The sequence below is a fragment of the Nestor notabilis genome, unplaced genomic scaffold, assembly GCF_000696875.1.
Source record: "Nestor notabilis isolate BGI_N333 unplaced genomic scaffold, ASM69687v1 scaffold2060, whole genome shotgun sequence".
Lineage (NCBI taxonomy): Eukaryota > Metazoa > Chordata > Aves > Psittaciformes > Psittacidae > Nestor > Nestor notabilis.
The window spans coordinates 1-22,454 of record NW_009909510.1 but is presented as its reverse complement, the minus strand read 5'-3'; the positions used below and the strand labels follow the sequence as shown (position 1 = coordinate 22,454).

Below are 22,454 nucleotides of genomic sequence, written 5' to 3'. Positions count from 1 at the left end.
TCCTGCTGCTCTTCCCTCCTCTGCCTTAGCAGGAGCAGAACCACTATAGTTTTACCTCCAGGGCAAAACTTGCTGTACTACATCTGTGTGCACTAACAGGTTCCACTTAGGCTCCTTCTCCAAGAAAAAACATGGAAAGACTATGGAGAAAGTAAAAAACAAAGCAATACATATGCAAACTCAGACCTCCTGCTGTGCTGTAACCCTCCCGACCTCCACAGCAGATGTGATTAGTGTAGATGGGTGCCAGCTGAGGGAGGCTCTTTACTCCACCCCTGCTCGGTGGAGGCTCTGCACCGTAGAATCACAGCATCACCCAGGTTGGAAAAGACCTTTAAACTCATCCAGTCCAACCATTCCCAGCGCTGCCAAGGCCACCACTGACCCCTGGCACTGAGGCCTCGTCTACACGGGCTGTGAACACTTGCAGGGACGGTGACTCCAGCCCTGCCCTGGGCAGCCTGTTCCAATGCCTGAGCACCCTCTGGGCAAGGAATTGTTCCTCAGCTCCAGCTAAACCTGCCCTGGGGCAGCCTGAGGCTGTTTCCTGTTGTCCCATCCCTTGTTCCTTGGGAGCAGAGACCTACCCTTCCTGGCTCCATCCTCCTGTCAGGCAGTTGTAGAGAATGATAAGGTCCCCCCTGAGCCTTCCTTCATCACTCATCTCAGATCTCACATGCTTCTAGAAGAGAGGTTTTTCACTGGTTTCCTCTCTTCAGCAGAAGTCAGCAGAAGGGAAAAGATACCTAGTTGTGTCTGACAGAAAAAAGAAGTTACTTTATACCATGCGCCTCTCACAAAGTTTGGGGAAAAAATAACCTGGATCTAAGCTTGTTCCACTCTCTGTCTGCTCTGTACCTCTAAAAGAGGTGCAGCAACATTCCCAGAGTCAAGTCTTCCCCACTGGGAAGCTTTGCTCTTGGTACTCTGGGCCTTGCTGCTTCGCTCACACTGTCTTACTCACTCTGCTTCTGCACCACCATAAACACCCCGTCCCTTGGCACTTGCAGAACTATTGTGGGACCTCCTCACAATGCGGAACCTCTTCCAGTAAATAATAGAGACTTTCCTTGGTATGTTTTCCCCCTCAAAAGCAGCTTGTGTGATGCATCTGGGTGCTCAAACCTTGAGCACTATCATTTGGACTCCCTTCTTTGGGAGCAGGACCTTACTGTGCTTCTGACATCTGCTTCAGTTCTTCCAAAGGTGGCCTTCTTCATGCCTATGGGATCCCTGCCTCCCATGAACTAATTCCACCAAACATATCCATGACTGCTCTTAAGGTGAGCTGTTTCAGAGAGCTCGTAAACACTTGGAAAGCTTCTGCCACTGCAACACAGTGATCTCTCCTTCCATTGGACTCAAGCAGCCTCTGAAGTTACTGGAACACTTCCAGCTTGTAGCAAGAATTAATTCAGACACTGATTTATTCCTTCGGGGCTTCTTCCCCATGTGACATAATTTAGTGGTGGTCTTGGCAGTGCTGGGGTAAAGACTGGGCTTGATGATCTTTTCCAACCTGGTTGATTCTATGATTCTTCCTGCTTTAGCTGCATTTTACCAGCATTTACCTGCATTGCTCACAATACCAGTACAAGAGAAGGGGAGTGAGAACTGAAGAACGAAGCAGCCCAAACAATCTGGCATGGCAGGAGGAGGTGGTATTAATCACCACAGGCTCTACCCCTGCTCTGGGAAAGGAGAACAGGCAGCAGAAACTCATGCTACAGACCTGCAACCTCAGCCGTTGTCTTGTCAGTTAATTTAATCATGTCCTTTAATGCAAGAGGGAAGGAGTGAGGCCGTGCTTGGGAGCAGAGAATGTTCACATTTAAATCACAGCGCTGTGTTCAGTGAGATCCATAAACCAGGAGCATTGAGGAAGTCCGGGTTATTCTCCAGCTACTCAAGTTTTCTGTCAGCACTGGCTGTGCCAGAGGAACCCACAAGGTCTCTTATTTAAAAGGTCCCCCGACTGATCATCCATTGCTTGGTGCTCCAATGGTGTTTTCTAGATGGGTCCACCATGCTGACCCAGCCCCAGAAGAGCTGCGCAGCCAGATGTGCTCCCCCTGCTTCCAGTGCTTTCCCAACCCGTTTTCCAAAGGAGTGTTAATTATGAGATTAGACTAACGAAGAGGGGGAAGTGCCCACATCAACACACAGAATAAGGTTGGAGAGGAAGATTTAACAGTTTGTGCAATAAAGATGGTCAGCAGAGGAGATGGCACTGAAGTTACTTAGAACCTTTTGCTCTGATGAGGTGCTACGATCCTTTCAGTCTCACCAAACACTAACTTTAGAAGCTCCCAATGAAGGGACTTCTCAAAGACCTTGTAGAAGTCTTAATAAATTGTACCGACTGGTTCCCATTTATCCATTTGATGTTTATGCTCATGACTTCATACAAAACTGATTCAGCTTTTCCCGCTTTGACTAAAAAAAGTATGCATTATTAAAGCTAAACAGTCATTCTTTACTACCCTATTTAATTAAATGCCAATGAGGGTTTTTCAAACCCAACACCTAGAAGCATATACCATGGAGAAGGCTGCTCCTTAGCTAGTAGTAACAAGGCACTGGCAATGGTTTTTCAGTTATGGCCCCTGCCACCAGATTCCCCTATTGTAAGAGCATAAAGGAGGGGCTGATCAGAGACCTTGCAGCATCCTGCTAAACCTGACATCATTACGCTTCAACCGCTCCACAGTTACCATCCTGTTTTTGTCCTGTGTCGTGTTATTTCTCTGTATCTTACCTTGATCTTGCTCATGTCCTTCACTGAAGATTCCTGCATCTCTTGTACATAATAAAACGTTTCTCTCTCAAGTACCGCTCAATGCTATGGCCATTCAGCATCTCAGTAGGTGATTCCCATTACCAGCTCATGCCTGTGAGCTGTTTATGCATCCAAGAGCTGGTGGTCTCAGCCCAACTCACAGTCTACCTGGTACAACAAGCAATCCCTCAAGCACATCTGAAGCTAATGCTTAATTAAAATGTAACCAGTCCTGTGCTAATTAATTACCCTTTACTGTCAAGCTCAGCACAGAAGATGAAATTTAAAGCCACAGGGACTGAACTATGTCTTGGATCTAGTGTGGGCAGAAGCATCTTGTTGACCAGGACAGGAGCTGATTACAGCAACATACATTGTAAACCCCATGCAGTGTTTTGCAGTCAGGCTTCTGGCTTTGTCCTGGGCTGGGGCATGGCACAACTCAGCCAGTGTGGGTGCCTGTCTGTGTACCAGCAGCACCTTCACCTTCTCTATGGGATTAGTGGTCACCCAGCATCCCCGGGAGGATGTCCTCAGGCCTCCACTTGTTCTCACCCCTCTCCCTTTTGCACAGACCCTCGTACATCCACACAGGCTTTTGTGGGTGGGCTTTCTGACCCCTCTGCCCCTGTAAAGCAAACTGTTTCATCAGACACACCAAGTAGAAACCAACCCCAAACCCTGGGTAACTCCATGGGCTGAGGCCAGGGGAGCACGACTTAATGCGGAGCTGAGAAACCCCGGGGCCTGTGACAGCACAGCTGTAAAGGAATTGTTAATTCTGCTGCTGTTAACAGGAATGCTCCAGTTTCTCACTCACGTGATTCATCCCATGTCTCCCAATGACTGCTGCAAAACTAACAGCCTCCTTACCAGAGCAGCTCCCCATCGCTGGAGCCAGACTGTCCCCAAGTCACCTTTCACTCCCTCCTCCACTCTAATAGAGCCAGCAGCAGAAGGCTGACTCCTGCCTTATGAACTCATTGCCAGGAGGAAAAAAAGAGAAAAAATTGCCTTTTCGTCATCTTTGACAGGAGCAACAGAACATAACAACCCTATTATCCTGATTAGGTTTTCCTTCTGAAAAAAGGAGCTGCTACAACATGAGCTCATTAGCTTGAAGAACAATCTTCCTATAGAGACAAGTGTGTCTTTCTCTTGGTCATCAATTAGTAGGATTTCCTGAGAGGCAGGAGATGCTGAACAGAAAGAAATCTTGTTTAACATCTTAATCCCAGTTTATTTTGACCCTGGGGTTTGAATTCCCCAAAGCTGTTAGTGCTTCAGCACTATGGCACATTAGCAGCCGGTGCGTGGAAAGCTGCTGGCCTGATGGCAGGCAGAGCTCTCAGACTTGCATTTCAGCAACAAAAACAATACAGGATTAGTTTTTTGTACCCTGAGATTCTCTTGAAACATCAAAAAAAAAGGATTCTTAAGAGACCCCCTTCACCATCACCCCCCTTGAAAGTATAGTACCGACACCAACAGGAACAGGATTTCATTTTAGATTTCTTTCTTCAAGATGAGTAGTTCCTCATCATCGGTGCATTGTCATGCAGAAGTTGCCCAGGCAGTATGCTGTCAGGTAAAGAGACAGACAAATGTTGTATTTGCTAACATGAAATCATAGAATCCCAGACTGGTTTGGGTTTGAAAAGACCTTAAAGCTCTCCCAGTTCAACCCCCTGCCACCGGCAGGGACACCTCGCACTAGAGCAGGTTGCTCCAAGCCCCCGTGTCCAACCCGGCCTTGAACACTGCCAGGGATGGGGCAGCCACAGCTTCTCTGGGCACCCTGTGCCAGCGCCTCCGCACCCTCCCAGGGAAGAGCTTCTGCCTCAGAGCTCATCTCAATCTCCCCTCTGGCAGGTTAAAGCCATTCCCCTTGTCCTTGGCCTGCCCCTACAGTCCCTTGTCCAAAGCCCCTCTCCAGGTTTCCTGTAGCCCCTTTAGGCACCAAAGCTGCTCTAAGGTGTCTCCTTGAGGAGCCTTCTCTTCTCCAGCTGCCCCAGCCCAGCTCTCTCAGCCTGGCTCCAGAGCAGAGCTGCTCCAGTCCTCGCAGCGGCTCCGTGCCCTCCTCTGGACTCGCTCCAACAGCTCCATGTCCCTTTAGATGCAGCCCAGCATATGATTGGCTTTCTGGGCTGCAAGTGCACGCTGCTGGGTCACCTCTCCTTATTCCATCCTAATGACTATTCTAGCATCTTTTCATATTCCATTTGTGTCAAAACTTGAACATTTTTTAAAAGTGTTGAACATTAAAAAAAATAAAGAGAAGCCCCAGATGTACATATTCCATTTGTAGAACTGACTAAGAGCATCCACCAGAATGCACTAGGGTCAGCCATCCGATCATCGGGAAAATGCTTTGGAAGACAGGCTTTTAAGTAACCCATGTGGAGCCAGCAGTTGGCCCAGCAAGGGAAGCCCTGACATTTGTGAAAGCACCAACCCTGACCTCAGAGCTCACCACCTCCCAGTACCTCTGTTTCCTTGGAGCCACTCTTGGACAACCCATCTCACAGAGCCCTGCTGTGAACTGCACCAGGGAGTTGTTTAAAATGAGGTAAAAAGGGGGCAAAAAAGTTTTAAGCAAGCCCAAGCCCTCTTCCCTGCCCATCCCAATTCTGCTCTCAAGGGAAGTACCTGAGGTGCAGGAACACAACAGCACTAGGATAGGAGGAAGCACTGGGAATAGAAACTCCCTCATACTGGTATGGAGAAGGCTCCTACCACCAAACCTGCCAGAGGCACTTTGCTATGAGGGGGCAGAGTTAAGGCTCTGGCACAAACCTCTTGCTCCTTCTTCATAGTGGCTGCACTGCACAGTATTATCTCACTAAGTAGCTATCCCACTTTAGCTTCCTCAGGTCAGGTATTCACCTCTGCGCTAAGTCCATCCGGTGGAGAAAGACAATTCCTTAATCCTATTTTGTGTGCTTGTTTCCACATCCACAGTTCTCCCACGTCAAGCCTGGGCCATACATGAAAATTCCTTGTTTGCTGCTACTGCTGCCTCTGCTGTCCAGCAGACAGATGTTCACAGGGAGAACTTTGCCATGGCTGGCTCCTCATTCTCATGTGCTACAGCAAAGGTACATAAAATTAACATAAAGCATTATCTCACAGTGCAAAGCAAGAAACTGCAGGGATTTGCATGATTGCAGGACCTGGGAACTCCCTGAGAGCACAGCCTCTGAGAAATACAGGAATCAAAATTACGATAAACAGCAGCCAAAATTGTGTGTCTCATAGAACGGTTTGGGTTGGAAAGGACCTTAAAGCCCATTCAGTTCCAAACCCCTGCCACGAGGCAGGGACACCTTCCACTAGAGCAGGTTGCTCCAAGCCTTATCCAACCTCATTTACTCAAGTGGTTTATTTCACTTCGGTAGATTTACTTATGCCTCACAGGCAATAACTCCCTCAAAGCTCATCACAGGATGGATGTTTCCTTCTTGCACTTGGGCTCATTTGGGGCTCAGCTGCCCCTCCACGAAACAGTCTTTTCCACAGTCCTAGCACATGCCTACAAAAACTAATCTGTCTACTCGTAGCTCCTTTTAAACTAGGCTTAGCTTCCTGGAAGGAAAAGAGGCACCACCATGATGCTTCCATGCTGCCTACAGGCAGCCATCAAGAGGAAAATACAACCCAACCAACCCACCTGTGGTGTAAGATAGGAAACCACAGGTACTTGCAACTGCCCCACTAGTTTCGTACTCCACAATGCTGCTTTGGTGATCACAGTGGCGCCAGGTCACTCCAGGAAAAATGCAAAACCACAGCTCCAACCCAAGCACATTCATGGATTCTCACAACTCAAGTGTGAAGCCAGTTCAATTCTCATTCAATGACACAAGGATGCCGGGGAGGGACTCTTCATTAGGGACTCTAGTGGTAGGACAAGGGGTAATGGGTTTAAACTTAAACAGGGGAAGTTTAGGTTAGATATAAGGAAGAAGTTCTTCACAGTGAGGGTGGTGAGGCACTGGAACAGGTTGCCCAAGGAAGTTGTGAATGCTCCAACTCTGGAGGAGTTTAAGGCCAGGCTGGACAGAGCCTTGGGCGACATAGTTTAGTGTGTGGTGTCCCTGCTCATGGCAGGGGGGTTGGAACTAGATGATCTTAAGGTCCTTTCCAACCTTAACTATTCTATGATTCTATGTGGTTGTGGTTAAGAGGCTGCTCCTGCACTTCCCTTATGTAGGCTGCATTAAATACTTGGGCACATTTCTTCCCCTAAAGGAAAAAGTGTCTTTGACGTAAGAAGATGAGTTTGCTACACCTGAAAATAGAGTGAAGCAATCCAATTAAAACATTTATCACAGCATCAATCTTGGTTGACCAGGGAGTTTTTCCATATACAAGAACAGTTCTGCATTGACCTTGTTTCTATACCAAAGATATCCCCAACTCCTGCTGTTGGAATGACATCCTCTGTTTCTTGTTGGACAGAGGACTGAAATACAAAATACTATATGAACAATTTCAACAGAATATTTAATAAAAGGGAGTAAGAAACTTAATACTTTCTTAAAAAGCACCATCAGCAAGTGCATGAAGAGTAGAATGCAGGTCCATCCAGTATCACTTATTCACTTTCTCCTGTAACAAAGAGGTGCACATTCTTCTTAGACTGTAGCATTTGAGCTGTGCGCTCTATGCCAACCACTGCAGCCAATTTCTGAGCATCATATTTGGAGTAGAGCACAGTGCAGGTCCAAGTAGCATCCACTCCATTGTCTGTGGCTTTCATCATACTGCAAATCTCACTGTAGAAGTGGGAGTATGTTGGTAACTCATAGAAAATGAGGTTCCTGATGCCTTTTATTGTATACCTGTAGTAGGAAAAAAAACCAAAACAACCCAAAGTAATTTTACTAATTTTTACAAAATGTGCAGGTTGAACATCAGTCCTGCATCAGTTCTTCCATCAACTTCAATGCACAGCAGCTGTAGCTCAACTTACAAACCCTCTGTAGACTAAACTTAACACAAAGGTGGAATTTAAGGGGGGGATATCTAATACTGCCAGCCACAATGACTTCCTCCAGAGTACAGACCACCACCAATTTCTGCAGATTTCAGCCTCTTTAGCTTGGATTTTAAGACACAGAAGCCTGATCAGACCAAGCTTCATGAAACATTTTCTGCTAACACAAAAAGCAATGTTCCATTAGGAACTTCTAACCAGCCCCATTCAGGAGGCAGCAAATTTTCCAGGTGGCCTCAGCTTGCTGTATTGCATTATCAAACCAATTACATATCCTTTTCCAGAATCTTATGTAATTATTGTGGCACAGATGAACACAAATGAAAGGCACAATGAATCCCATTTTGCAGGCTATATGATCCTGGCCTGACATCAGTGGAACTTGGCAGCACTTACCTCCCTGAATAAAGCCCTCTGCATACCAAAGCATTATTCTCTGCAAAGGACTGCTGACTGCTGATTTTAAACTGAAAAGCTCTTAACTTCAGTCAAAGAAGTCCTCAGAGAGATCCAACAGATTCATAAAGCAATACAGCCCATCTATGATTAAGGTCAGACTCTACATCCAAAACCGCACACACGCAACTCGGAGGAAAACTTGATCCACAATTCACCTTTTGTAGAAGTGGAAGCGCTCAGTGAACAATAAGAACTGCTTCTCTCCCTTGAGGAAGAAGCGCCTCGCTCTGCAGACACCACCCTTTTTGGTGTATTCACAGATGTGAGTAAAATTCAGCTCCTCTTTCTTGAAGTAGTTTCGAAGACGCACGTAGTCAAAATATGACGGAATGTAGATGAGTGTGTGTGACATGATGGCGTCGCGGTACTCAGGCAACACCTTGTCAATGAAGAACTGGAACCTCAGATAAGAAAACAAATATGTTTTAACCAGAGTTAACATTTGGCTTTCCAATACTGATATGACCTCAAACAGGAATATCATCAGACAACAGACTACAGAAGATTTTGACTATAGTTTGCTGCCTTTAACTTCATAGGATTCCTACACGTGTACAAGATAAAAGGCAAAGGCTTTATCACTACTACACCATTATGGCAGAACCTGGTATTCCTTTCCCAGGCCCTATTCTCCAGTGCTTTTGGCAAGGAGATCAGTCTTCCCTCCACCTGTGCAGGGCCTTGTCTGCATCTAAGCACTAATGAAGGCATACTTCTGTACTGAAATCACACTATGCCCTGCAGGAAACAGTACACTCAACTAAATCTGAAATTGCAGTCATTAGGGCACAGCAACACAGTCTGGAACACACAGTACCTTGTATCTATGACAGAAGTTGAACTTTCAGCTTCTAGCCTCCGAAAAACATGAGGAAGCTGGACCACAACGTGGCTAATGGAGCCACTGAGTGGTACGTTGCGGATGGCCACCTGAGGGAAGGAAGCAGGATGGATGTTCAGGGAAGCAGCATTCCAAAGGCAGCCACACTCCAGCCAGCTTTCTGCTTGTCACTCCCATCTGCAGCAGTGCACAGATTGTTCTTAAGAGAGCTCCAGTAAAAAACTACATTCCATATAGAATCATAGAATGGTTTGGGCTGGAAAGGACCTTCAGATCATCCAGTTCCAACCCCCTGCCACGGGCAGGGACACTTTCCACTAGACCATATCACCCAAGGCCCCCTCCAGCCTGGCCTTGAACACTGCCAGGGATGGGGCAGCCACAGCTCCTCTGGGCACCCTGTGCCAGCGCCTCAGCACCCTCACAGGGAAGAGCTTCTGCCTTAGATCTAACCTGAACTTACCCTGGTTCCGCTTGAACCCATCACCCCTTGTCCTGTTGCTACAGTCCCTGCTGAAGAGTCCCTCTGCAGCATCCTTGTAAGCTCCTTCAGATATAGGAAGGCTGCTATACACATAGCAGATATACACATACCAGATCTGTTAAATATACAGGACTACCACTTCTGCCCTGACTTCCATATATTTGAGATGGACAATGAAGGGTTTTACTCTTCTTTTCTTTCAACGTAATAATGCTTTCTGCTTCTTATGCAGTAGGAGAAAAAGAAAGGAAGAAGGCAAATCCTCAATTGCACAACAAAATAAATCAAATAAATAAACCCAGATAACTGGTGTGTGCCAAATTAAGACTAAAACAGAATCTGATTTCTGACATGAAGCAGCTACCCAGGAAATAAAAAAGGACCAAATAGGTATCGCTGCAAGAGATCATTCTACATGCTTTTGGCCCAGTATTAGAAATTGTCGTGCAGCATCATGGAGATTCAGACAGAAACACTTGGGTAACAGAAACGATTGGCACATAGACTGTCTTTCTGTAACCGAGTTATGGAATTTTTCCATGTGTTGTGTTTTCTGTTCCTCCCCCTTCCCTTAGGCCAGCACTTAAAAGGAAGCATTCAGCTCCTCTGTGAACTCACCTGCCCCATGTAGTTGAAGCAGTGTTTGTTGAAGACGGAGTTAACGTGGGGGTCCTGCAGAGCGCTGAACAGCAGTGTCTGGCGGTAGTACCTGCACCAGTTATTGAGATTCAGCATCCGCACCCGGGAGAAGTCTACCCCGTGGGAATCCAGAGGCAGCAGGTTAATGTGCTTCATCAGGTGCTGCGCAGAGAGATGGAAACACAGAGCTGCTGACTGACAGCCTCACAACCAGGCTGCAAGAGCCTCAACAGCAGCAAGACAACACAGAATGAGCAAGACAACACAGAATACATAAACCAGTGGTGATCTCCCCAGGCATGACTGAATGGAATTTATTGACCACAGCAAGATTTCCCACCACAGAACTGAAAGCTTCAGTCATCAGTAACAGTACTCTTTGCTCCCAGTCTTCTCCCATGGGACAAGTATAATGGATTTGGTTTTGGTATTAAAGTCAAAGGGCCCAAAGTTTCTGAGCTAAAAGAAGCCCAAATGCAGCTCCCATCACATTCAGGGAGAGTTTGGGTGCAAGTGAAGGAACTCTCCTCGCTGAATGATGCCTCAGACTGGCATTGCTGCTGCTGCATGGAAGGCAGTTGCACCCAAAGGAAAAAAAAAAGCAACAAACCAGAAACAAACCAACAGGAAACAGGCTCCAGGATTCATTCCTTGGACATTGTGTAGGCTCATGTGCCCTTCCTGGGACATCTTCACTTCATACTGTTTAACTTTGGACATAACTAGTACTTGGTATCTCTGCAGTCAGTGGAGACAAGCCCCAGCCCCTATTGCTTTCTGGAGGAACCTGAATTGGGATGTACAGATTCCTCACACAGCTACAGTCTGAGGCACTGGGCAGTCACACGGCTGGCATATTTACTTGGTATCCCTGCAGTCAGTGGAGACAAGCCCCAGCCCCTATTGCTTTCTGGAGGAACCTGAATTGGGATGTACAGATTCCTCACACAGCTACAGTCTGACTGAGGCACTGGGCAGTCACACAGTTGGCATATTTTCTCCCAGATGTGATTAAAGGAATCATCATTATATTGTTGTGCAAGATAATTAAACCTATCAAAAAATAGTCTCTGATGAAATACGCCTCTAAAGCACCAACTACTAAGATTTCTAGAGAACAGGTGCTGAATGCTACCAAAATCTGTAGAAAGAATATTCTTAGTATAAGGAAAATATCACAGTGGAGGGAGGAAAAAGAACAAGCACCCATGTCTGGCATCAAGTCAGTAAATATAGCAACACTGCTCGCTGCCAAAACTAAGTTCTATCAGACTAACAAGACACAGTGCAACACAAAAATCCATACAGGCAACGCACCAGAACATGTTCCCAATTCTGCATCAGGTAAATATCTGCTTGATCAATTATGAGAACTTCTATGGATGACAGAAAATCAAAATCTCTCTTCTTCTCTCCCTCTGCCCCAATGACAGTCCTCATTCCCAGGGGAGAGGCGATGATGATGTCCGAGGAGTAAAACGGTGCATAGAGCCTCATGCTCCTCTGGAGAATCGCAACCCCTGTCCAACGACAACCAACAGCACTTTCTTAGTTAAGGTCAATCATCAACCATATTCTTCCAGCAGGCTCTAATTACAACTCCCTACACTCCCTCTCCTTTAACATGTACTAATGATTAGAGCTGGACAAAACCAATCTGTTCCAAACTCTTCCTTCCCTAAAAACTGCTTACCCACGCCCAACTAACAAGCATTTGGCAGATTCTCATGGAGTTCAGCAAACTCTTTCAGCAGCACTTTTTTCCCCAGATTTTTCATAGCCTGGACAACATTTTTCAACTGAAACACATTTTTTTGTGATTTTCTGCTATAAAAGGGGGATGAGGGGGATGAGGAATGTAAGGAATTAAAAAAAAAAAGGATAAAAAAGGACAGAAATGATTAACTACTCCTTTCTCCCTAAATCCTGAAGTTTGGTGTCTGCCATTAGGTACTAGAGCAACAGTTAACTTCATCTGTCATGAAAGACTCAGTGTGGACCTCTTGACTATAAACTGTCTTTATCCACAAGGCCACAAGAGTGGCTAAGTTCTTCATGTTATGACAACTGAAAGCATAAGCTGCAGCACCTCCCGTATGGAGACAGGCTGAGAACATTGGGGCTGTTCAGCCTGGAGAAGAGAAGCTGCGTGGAGACCTCAGAGCAGCTGCCAGTGTCTGAAGGGGGCTACAAGGATGCTGCAGAGGGACTCTGCATCAGGGACTGGAGCGACAGGACAAGGGGTGATGGGTTCAAACTGAAGCAGGGGAAGTTCAGGTTAGATCTAAGGCAGAAGCTCTTCCCTGTGAGGGAGCTGAGGCGCTGGCACAGGGTGTCCAGAGAAGCTGTGGCTGCCCCATCCCTGCTCTAGTGGAAGGTGTCTCTGCCTGTGCCAGGGGGTTGGGACTGGATGATCGGAAGGTCCCTTCCAACACAAATCTGTCTTGTGATTCTACGATTCCTTTGCATTGCTTCTCACACCCCATGTTGCAGTGCATGTGCCAAACTAGCTTACGTATCACCTCTCATGTTAAAGAAAGGAAAAGGAAAGGAATCACAGGAATTTGTTTCCTGTGTTATAACTACATGGCAGCATTGCTAGGACCCCCGGTTTTCTGATTTAAAAATCCAGGTAGTCTGGCCCATATTCAAACCACCCATCACAGTCTGCCCAACAAAAGTGTCACTTCAACTTCTCTCCTTCTCTGTGTAAAGCCAACTACCATGGGCACAGCTGGAGGCTGTCACACAGACAGCAATAGGGACCTCTCCCATGATCTATTTTACCCAATGATGAAAATGGTCTAAAAAACCCAAAAGGCACCATTGCTTGAATTTCCAGAAAGAAGATATCACTTCTCACAGTTTAACAACATCAAATCTTTTTTTCTGTTTAAAAATGTGAAAGGGTGGGTTTAGTAAGGCGTAACAAATGTGCTTTAAATGAGACCTTTGTGCAAAAGTAACAGGGTGTGAGGCACAGTAAGAAAGAATAATTATTCTCCTTCTATGATTTGCTTCTGCAAGTAACAGCACTGAAAGGTTCTTCAAGCATTTCTTCACACCTAGGAAGTGGATCAAGCAGACTGTGGTATGGGAGAGGACTGAAAGGAAAATGATTATGTTACTGAAAGTCAGATGCTCTCAGCCAGAGAGATAGTGGGGAAGGAAGAAAGATTGAGTGGGACCTGCTCTCATCTTCCACTCCATCATGGAATTTCTTGGGATGTCAATTTATCTCTCAAGGAACAATAATTTCAGAAGCCTCTGATCTGCCAAGTTAGAAAAACTGCCTACTCATCATGGCAGCTCCAGGAAGCAAGCACTAGCTAATTCTCTGCATGCTGAGTTACTAAAACAGCATGAGATTATCATATTATGAAATAGCCTCAAATTTGCTACTTGTTCGACAGCCTTGTTGGCTGCTCCTTTGCCTTCATGAAACCATGGGCAGCACAAGTAGAAAACCACTTTGCTCAATACTGAGCTTTACTTTTGTAATGGGTAATCATTACCCGTTACAAGAAACACTGAACTGGCTGATTAAACCCCAAAGTTTTGTTGGTTTCTTTCACTGTCATGAAAGACTTTGCAGCATAATGAAGGTTATACTCTTTAAAATGAAGTGCAGGCAATCTCGCTACAATCAAGCAATTGTTGCATTTTAAGCAATACTGAACTTGATGTGAAAATCATTACTTCTGGAGTTTCGCTTCCTTTTTAAGTTCTAGTGAAGCAAAAAGGAGATTTTCAGAAACATCCCAAGTTGCCACTGCAAAACCAGCATGAATACCACAGAGCCTTGAGCCTCATCAGAACGTCCAGCCCTGAGCCAGACACTTCAGAAGAACTTGTTACTTCTTGGTTCTATATAAAGTAAAAATCATCTGTTGAGTAGATCATTACCAATTCTGAAGTGGTCATCAATGTTGCCAGCAAAGACAGCTTCGTAATCGTCGGGTCTTTTCAGGTTGGGGGGCTTCTCTTCTGGGTCAGAGCCAAACTCCCCTTTGAAGCGCTTTTTATTACTTACATCTATTTTTCTTTTGTCATTCACTTCAAGCAGACTGATGAAAATGTGCACAATTCTCAAAGCACACTCCCTGAAGGGCACTATCATCAGTACCTGTGTAGATCAACAGTTACAACAGAATAACCCATAAAATATGAACACTCACAGTTAACTCTGTGATAAGTAATGGTTTTGACTTAGATCTGCCCCTCTGGGACATCCCAGCAATCAAACCAGAACAACTCTGACATGCAGAAAGGAGGGAGCATGCTCTGGGACACAGCGTGCTCACCAACAGGTACTGGCCAGCAGCTCTATATGGCTCCCCATCAGGGCACCATTACAGCAGAACTGAAAACTAAGCATGTTCTCCTGTTCTCCCCAACCCCCAAGCAAGTAACAGCTCCCACCATACACAGCCACAGTGAGTGGATGGCTCCTGGATGGGCGGCAAGAATCTCTGCACAGCACTCTGAAATACAAGTATCTCACTGGGGAGTCAACAGCACAACCCAACTTGTTCAACAGGTAGCTGGCACCACCAGGGACAAGCCAGCTGTTGTTGAATCCACCTGGTTACCAACTAGAGGATGCTGTGAATTCAGGGAGCATTGGTTTGAGGCCCACTCCACTAGCTATGACGGGCAGCCTTGACAATGGGACTGGGATTCCCTCAGGTCTCCCAGGTACAGAAAGATCCTTCCACACAGGCAAGTGCTTAAGGACAAAAAAATTGCTGGGACATCTCACATTGGGTGATAGCCTACACTACTTGCACTAATACTGAAGACCAGTGTGGAGGCACCTTCCTGAACTGGCAGATTCAGAAACAGAAGCAGGAAAAAGTGACATGTCAGTCTGTAGTGATAGGGGGACAAAGGAAAAGGTAAGTTAAACTCATGGCTCAGAGCACAGAAACAAGCTGATCTACCCTGTGCTCACTACTTCTTGTAAGGCCACAGCAAATGACTTCCAGGCACGACAAAGGCATGCAGAAACCCCTATGCCCAGGAACATGTCACCTGAGAGAGCAGCAAGAGAAATAGTTCTGGATAAACAGCGAGGATGTTTATAGAGCCTGACCAGAAAGCCAGGGTGGGCACAGGGGAATCACATTCCTGAAGCTCTCTTACCTTAGGTCTAGTGAGCCCTTGATCTCTGTGGTCATCATTGTCAGTCCCTGGCTTTTGGTCTCTTTTTTTGGCATTGTTGCTGAGCACCTGGGAATTTGCCTTCAGAACATGGTTCAAGGCATGCAAGCAGTAAGCATGCCGGATTTCTTCTCCATTGGTTAAAGCATTCCTTTCTGGATAGAACAAGTCCCGGTATGTGTTCATGATACAGAAGAGCTCTCTTTGTAATGGGGTAAAAAAGGCATCGCTTGGTTTATTCACTGAGGACAGATATTGTTTATTCACTTTTGGCCAAGTGGATTCCAAAGGCTTGTGAAGATAAAGCTGTTTCACATCAACTTCTTTGTCTGCTTTCAAAGTTTTGGGTTTCTCCAAAGTGGAAGAAAACGTCAGCTGGCCCAGCCTTGGCCACTGCAAAAAACACAAGCAAACAAAACCAAAGCAGTGAGATGTACCCAACTTAGGGCACTCAGAAGCACAGCACCACTGCTGGCACTTCAATCAAGTTCATGAAATTTGAGAAATTCTCTTTTCATAATACAAATCAAAACCTTTTTTTTAACATGCAGTCTCTTTTAGAGCCTGCCAGGGTAAGTAACAGTACACTTGAGGTGAGCAGATCTGCATGATTTTGCAGTGATGTGTCTATAACTGTCCTCATTTTATAGATGAGAAAACTGAGGAAAAGGAAGGACGACATTTCTGCCTGACCCATGCAGGACATCAGGGACAGGATGAGAGTCTGACCACACTGACAGATCAGCTGCACTGAGGTATGTACTTTGGTTAAAGATGAGAACAGAACCCCATTAGGGAATAAATCCAGAAGTCGTGATTCAGTTGCTAAATGCAATCTGAGTCTGTCTGATTTTGACGACAAAACTATCAGTGTAGTAGGGGAAAACTAAACTTCAAGCCTTCTGCCATGCAAGTTGTCCCTACCTATCTCTGTAACATAACTACACCAAGTTAGGCAAAGATTTATCACACATTGCTTCAGGTGGCACTGGTATTTTTGGCCACCATATTCCAAAAAAGAAAGATAAAAAGTGTTAAACAAATCACAGCTTTCTCTCTGACTGACTAACCATTGGGTATCTTCCAGGGAATGTCACCCAGCATATGGCTGACCAGAATGCAAGGCAACTCTCCAAAACAAAATAGGATGTGAAAAAGTTTGGAAGCAAAGGTTTGTCTAAAAGTGAGTAGTTTGAAAACCAATATTCTCTCTCAAGCAATGAGGTGGTTTTCTGGTACTAATAACTGTTAATACTGGAAACAACAGGTGAAGTAAAGTGTCAGATTGTCCTTTATGGGCTTGTCAATGCATACAGAGATGCAGCCATCTCGAAGAACATGGAAGTGCACCACAAATACTTTTAAGACTGTACATGCTCACCTCACAAGTTCAGTTACACAGAGCACGTCCCTGGCAGCGTGCACTCACCACTCAGAAACCAGTCCTTCTCCTACCTGGAGTCATGAGCACTAAACCTGTGGGTTTGAAACCACAGCTCAGACTCTGAAGAGATGTTTCTCAGACCTGTTGCCCTATGCCTACATAATGGCAGATTTCAGATTTCAACTCTCACCCAGCACTAAGGGAAGAAGAGAACACTTCGGCAACAATGGAGTGGGAAAATCTTGACAGTCCCAGTGCCAACAGCTAATAATAACAATTATGAACCAACTTCACTCATATAAAAAAGAACTATTTTAATCCCAGATCTAGGAGCTCTGGATGGCTACAGAACAGTTACCTGGCTTTGACTTGACGTTTTAGGAAGCGTAGACATTTTTTCTATGTCTTTTTCTTCGAGTTCTTTGTCCATGTGCTGTTTAAATGGATCTATTTATAACAACAACAACAGAAAAATATCCTGAGAACTATGCAGCTAATACTAGAAACAAGTTTCAGAATCGATTTGCAAATGAGACAAACAGTTCCCATGCTGGCCAACACCACAGTTAGAACTAGTTATTTCAAAGCACTTGGAGATGAGAGAAAGGATGTCAAATTCTCTCTACAAGAACAGAAAGAACAGATTTGACAGATTGCTTAAAAAAAGAAAAAAAAAAAAGCAGCACTTATGGAAGTACTAGAACTTTCAATCACAAAACAAATGTTGGACAGGAAAGCAATATATAGCGGAAAACATTGTGGCAATTTTCTGCCTTAAGCTCTGACACGTCCATTCCTTGCAGATGAAACAGGCTGTCAACAGTAAAGACTTCATGTGAATTTACTGCCCTTCTTAATTTATAAACAGTTCTGCCCAGGGCTTTGCATCTTTGGTCAATGATGTAAGTACAGTGTGTGATAAAGCACAGAAAGATTAAGTGGATTTGAGAAGGGAGGCAAAAAGTGCCTGAAGTGAGCAAAAGTCTGACTTATCTAATCAGCATTTCTTTCTGGAAAGGAAAGGAGGGGCAGGGAACTGTAAAATCATGCTGTATTCAAAGATATTGGCATGCACAGTCACATGCAAAGCTTATTTTGAAACCCAAGCCCTGTATATTGCTTGCAGCACAACAGCTCTCACTGCACAAAGCAAACCAACTAGAGAACACTAGTGTTTGCCAATAGATCACCAGCCCACATGCAAGTTAACCAGGCCAAAGTCAAGACAGTTGCTCATCATGACACTGTCAGGAAAGTCTTCCCAGCAACACAAATGAACAGGGTATCATTTAATTGTAATACAGGCTCTCTCTTCAGTTGAGTTTCGTGGATTTCAGTGTTTGTCAGATGAAGTACAGGGAATAGAGAGAAGCATTTTCAGGAATTCTAGTGACCTCAGGACCAGAGGAGACATTTGTCCCCTTTCTGCTGTGTTACATCACTCATTTTCTGTAATGAATTATAAAGCCACCTCCAAGCTACAGGAACCCACTGAAAAGTAGTGCATCATTTATAGGTTGAACAAAGCTGTTAGGATACTTAGCATGCAGTTGGAGAGCTACAGTTCTCATTAAAATGCAATGCCAACAGCCTAAGTAATATTCTCATGGTAACAAGAATGAGCTGTTTTTTCTATCACATGGCCCTTTGATGCTTCCACACATTTCATGTATCGGCTAGGCTGCCTCCCAGATCCAATGGCAGCTGCTGCTCCAAGATAACAAGCCAGCATCACTAGGGATGGATGCTACAACACATATTTCTCTCTCTCAAACTGTGCCATCTGATATTAAAACCAGAGAGCATGAAATATGAAGAGAAGCTCTGCAGGTGCCAACGTGTGCTGTATCCCCCAATGCATGCACACAGGTATTTGTATCACATACGGTGGGGTGGCTCCACCACTGGAGCTCTGATTGCACCCATCAGCACACTGCAGCACTGAGGTTCTGGGTACACCCTTAGAAGGTGCCACACATGCTCCACTGATGCCTCATGCCTTCCGGGTTCTGGTGCAGCTGGACTCCTCTGTATCACCTTCAAAACTGACAGAGAGCCTGACCATTTGTCTCAATTATTATGGCTGGCCCAAGCTTCTCCGAAACTCACCTCTACCTCCACTGAGTTGTGAAGGATGCCCTCACAGGTCAGTTTTGTGATTATCTCCTGTGCTCTCTGTGCCAAGAATATCTTCCAAAGTCAAGTGCAAACTTGCAGGGCCCTTCATATTGCACTAGCTTTTTATACTGCTATTAAAGCAACAGAACACATTAACACCCTCCATGCACATTTCTAGCTCCTGACACTTCAAGCTTCACTGATCATAACAGAAACTACAAACAAATCTCAGTCCACAGGGGCTGCAGAAACAAATGGTTCAGCTACACATCTTCACTAGCGTTAAGCATTCCCTGCGGAATCAGCTCACACGTGGGCAACACAATGAATAATGTAGCAGAAGAACTCAGAAGCTATATAGCATATCATTAGGCATCTGATAATTCACACATGTTTACAGATCCTCCTCTAGAGGCAGATAACTAAAGACAAACATAGTGTGTTTTACCTTCTGAAAAAGCTTGTGAAGAACTGCCATCTCTCTTATCTGCATTGCAATCCCCACTCTCCTCTTCCATGAAATTGGTTTCCAAGCTAAATTCAGATTCATGCTTCACATCAGTGAACTCCTCAGTTACTCCATGACTAGGGTCACAAGAAGTATCTATGCCATCAGCCTGCTCCTGGCTAAGCATCTGCTCTGCTGTGTCTGTAGCTGTGAAGGGTTAGAGAGAGAAATGGGTTATATTCTCCTGGAAAGTTACTGTGTGTAGCTACCTCTTGCTAGATAGGTTGTTCCTTTTTCTCCCAATGCTCTATCCAAAGAGATAAAAGCAGGCTTTGTATTCCACGCTAAAGATGACTTTTGAGTAGCATGCCAAATGTTACATAAGACACAACATGTGTTTCTCCAGAGAAAATGAAAGAAAGAACCTATTTAGGGAATGTAAGTTTCAGTTTACAAAGACCTCAAACAACTGAAAATAATAAAAAGTTGTCTCCCCTCTCCCCGAATTTCTTAGCAGTCTTTATGAATAAGGATGCCTCGTCATAAAGAAGGGGGTTTCCTTCCAATTTCCACATTTTTAAATCTGCTATGAGGCAAACCTTTCCCTCCTCTTGGCGGCAGCAGCCAAGGCAGATGCTGTGTGAGAGAACAGCTTGCATCTCCCCTGAGTGGGTGAGAACCCCTGGTGTGCTGCTCCATGTGGATTTCCTCTGTGCTACCGCCCAAACAACATCTGAGGAAGCAGCAGTGGGCTGTCAGCTGGGAAATAAGCACAGCTACCCTCTCCCCTGCTGAATCCTTCAGCAGCCACACAGAGGCAGTGGAGCAGCAGCGGCTCCAAGCCAGAAATGCGCCCAGCCAACAAGCCAGTCTACATCAGGATCCTGGCTGCAAACATACCTTAGTCAAACTTCCTAACTGCAACATTTACCAAAACACAGAAAAAGACAAACTACCTTCTTCCTGCTCTGGTACATCATTCTGACCTTCTCCACCTCCATCTGCTTCTCTGGTCTCCTGGGACGCTTCGCTGTCCATTTCTATCTCACTTTCCTCAGCTTCTGATTCACTTTCATCTTCCTCCTCCTCCTCACTCTCAGACTCAGGAGAAGTCTTCAGGGTAGCCAGGAGCTTATGATACACAGAGACCTGTTCCACTTCAGTCTCCGAATCGCTTTCCACACTCGATTTATCGGAATTGTCAGACTGGAAGGGAAAACACCAGTGTAACAGCAACACTCCATTAGCCACAAGGCAAATACAGTTCCAGTGTTAGGTTTTCCCACTCCCATCCCGCCTTTATGCAGATGGAATTTTTTAAAAATCACCATTTTATGCTGAACACCTCCATTTAGATTTCAAAAGCAGCTTTATTGACTTAGGCTGAAGTGCCTCGTTCTGCACTGATTTAAAAGCATCACAAAATGTGGTTCTTTCAGTCTCATCTGAGCAAGTACACTTCATCTCCACTGACAAGGCATTTACTGAACTGGCCCACACACAGAACAACAACTGCAGAAGGGCACACATACGAGGGACAGAGAGCACCAAAAATGCTTCTGCCTTTTAAGGAGGGTGACATAGCTGCTGGTTGACAATAGTTCACTGGAGAGTTGGTCAGGTTTGGCTCAGCTGTAAAGCTCTAACCTCCGAACAAGCCAGACCTGGGGTCAGTCTGCCCTGGGCTAGCACAAACCAACAAGTACACCAGGTTAGAGACAGAATCGGAGCAAAACCAGGAGTATAAGCACAGCGCCATTTACTCCTTTCTTAATTCCTTTCAGCTCCAAAAGGCAAACCCAGTAAATAAGATACTAATGCACAAAATTATTAAAGGAAACAAATGAACCAGAATAAGTAATTTTTCCACACTGAAACTTTGAAGTCTTTTACTAAACTGAAGATAAAGGAGGTTACCAAATCATGACTGAAAGAAAAGCAAAGCGCTGGCAATTTGAGGAAGAGGAATAAGCATATTTCTTTGTTCAACAGAGAATGAAACACCTCCTAATCCACACAACACTAAGCTATTAACATTATTAAAACAACTGAAAGAATGATTTACTTTCCACTGTGACTAAGTAAAATGCAAAACCCCCAAGAACAGCTGTGATATTTCCTGCTGCTTCTGCCCTCTCACGGTATTACTTTTGAGTCTACAGACACTACAGAGAACAATTCAGAGCCACACAAAAATGACATTAATTTTTCACTCCTGAACAGAGGTTTCCTAGAATGAACAACTTAATCAGCTTTAACAACTTGGTAAGATCAAATGCCAAGTGTTTCACTTCACTGGACAACACAAAGACTGAAGTAAGGAAGAAATAAAAATCTATTACCAGTTCACAGATTTGAGTTGCTTCTGGTCTTCCAGGAACCCTAAAAAGAAAGCACTGAAATATATTACTCTGTCAACGATGTTATACACAGGATGAAAAAGATGAGGGGGAGAAAGAATTGATGCACTATACAAGCCTTAGAAAATATAAAAGGAAGCATAAAATCAAGGTGTCACACAATTAAGAAAACAGACTCTGCACTTACCCTGAGAGGTTACCCTCTGAGGTGATGCTACACTCTGTACATGAAGCCTAAGTACTCAAGCATTACGACTGATCAAGAAGTGAAATGTTTCAAAGCAGAATGTGGTGTTAATCAGAAGATGAGACGTTAAAAGGAATCTAAGGAATCTAACTACAAAGGTAGTTCATACAACAAAGTTAAGCAGAGCAAGAGCCTACCTCTAGCTCTAAATACTGACCTGTGAAGTGGGAAATCAGACACACCACAGGGAAAACAGCATTAATTAACCAGCGTGGGGACTGTGATTCTGCAGACAAGACACTATGAGCTGGGCCTGAATGAACCTCAACTTTTTCCTTAGCACTACTTCCCTGCTACTAAAGGCATGTAATGTTAAACAGAAGAGTGGACCTGGGCAGCACCATCCTCGCAGGCTTTCAGACTTTCCAGCAGCACCCCATTACACAGCGTTTGGACTAAACAGCTCATTCCTTTCAAGTTTACGTGGGGGTCCAGAAGCGTGGTGCCCTTTTTGACAGGCAGGCATCTCGCTGAGGAAGGTCTTATCACACGAGCTCTCCAGTGCTATATTTTCGCGGCCTTTACGAGATCAG

General features: G+C 45.0%; 1 protein-coding gene across 1 annotated transcript; it reads right to left on the bottom strand.

Moving 5' to 3' along the window:
* Nucleotides 1-7,376: 7,376 nt before the first annotated feature.
* DIEXF (digestive organ expansion factor homolog (zebrafish)) lies at nt 7,377-21,696 on the bottom strand (the record flags this gene model as incomplete). Its single annotated transcript, XM_010023487.1, has 11 exons — nt 7,377-7,623; nt 8,393-8,638; nt 9,055-9,167; nt 10,181-10,363; nt 11,519-11,721; nt 14,108-14,327; nt 15,347-15,757; nt 17,107-17,195; nt 19,315-19,521; nt 20,271-20,520; nt 21,657-21,696. Coding segments are annotated over 11 exons (2,209 nt in total), but the record flags the coding sequence as incomplete, so codon positions are not given.
* Nucleotides 21,697-22,454: the final 758 nt, after the last annotated feature.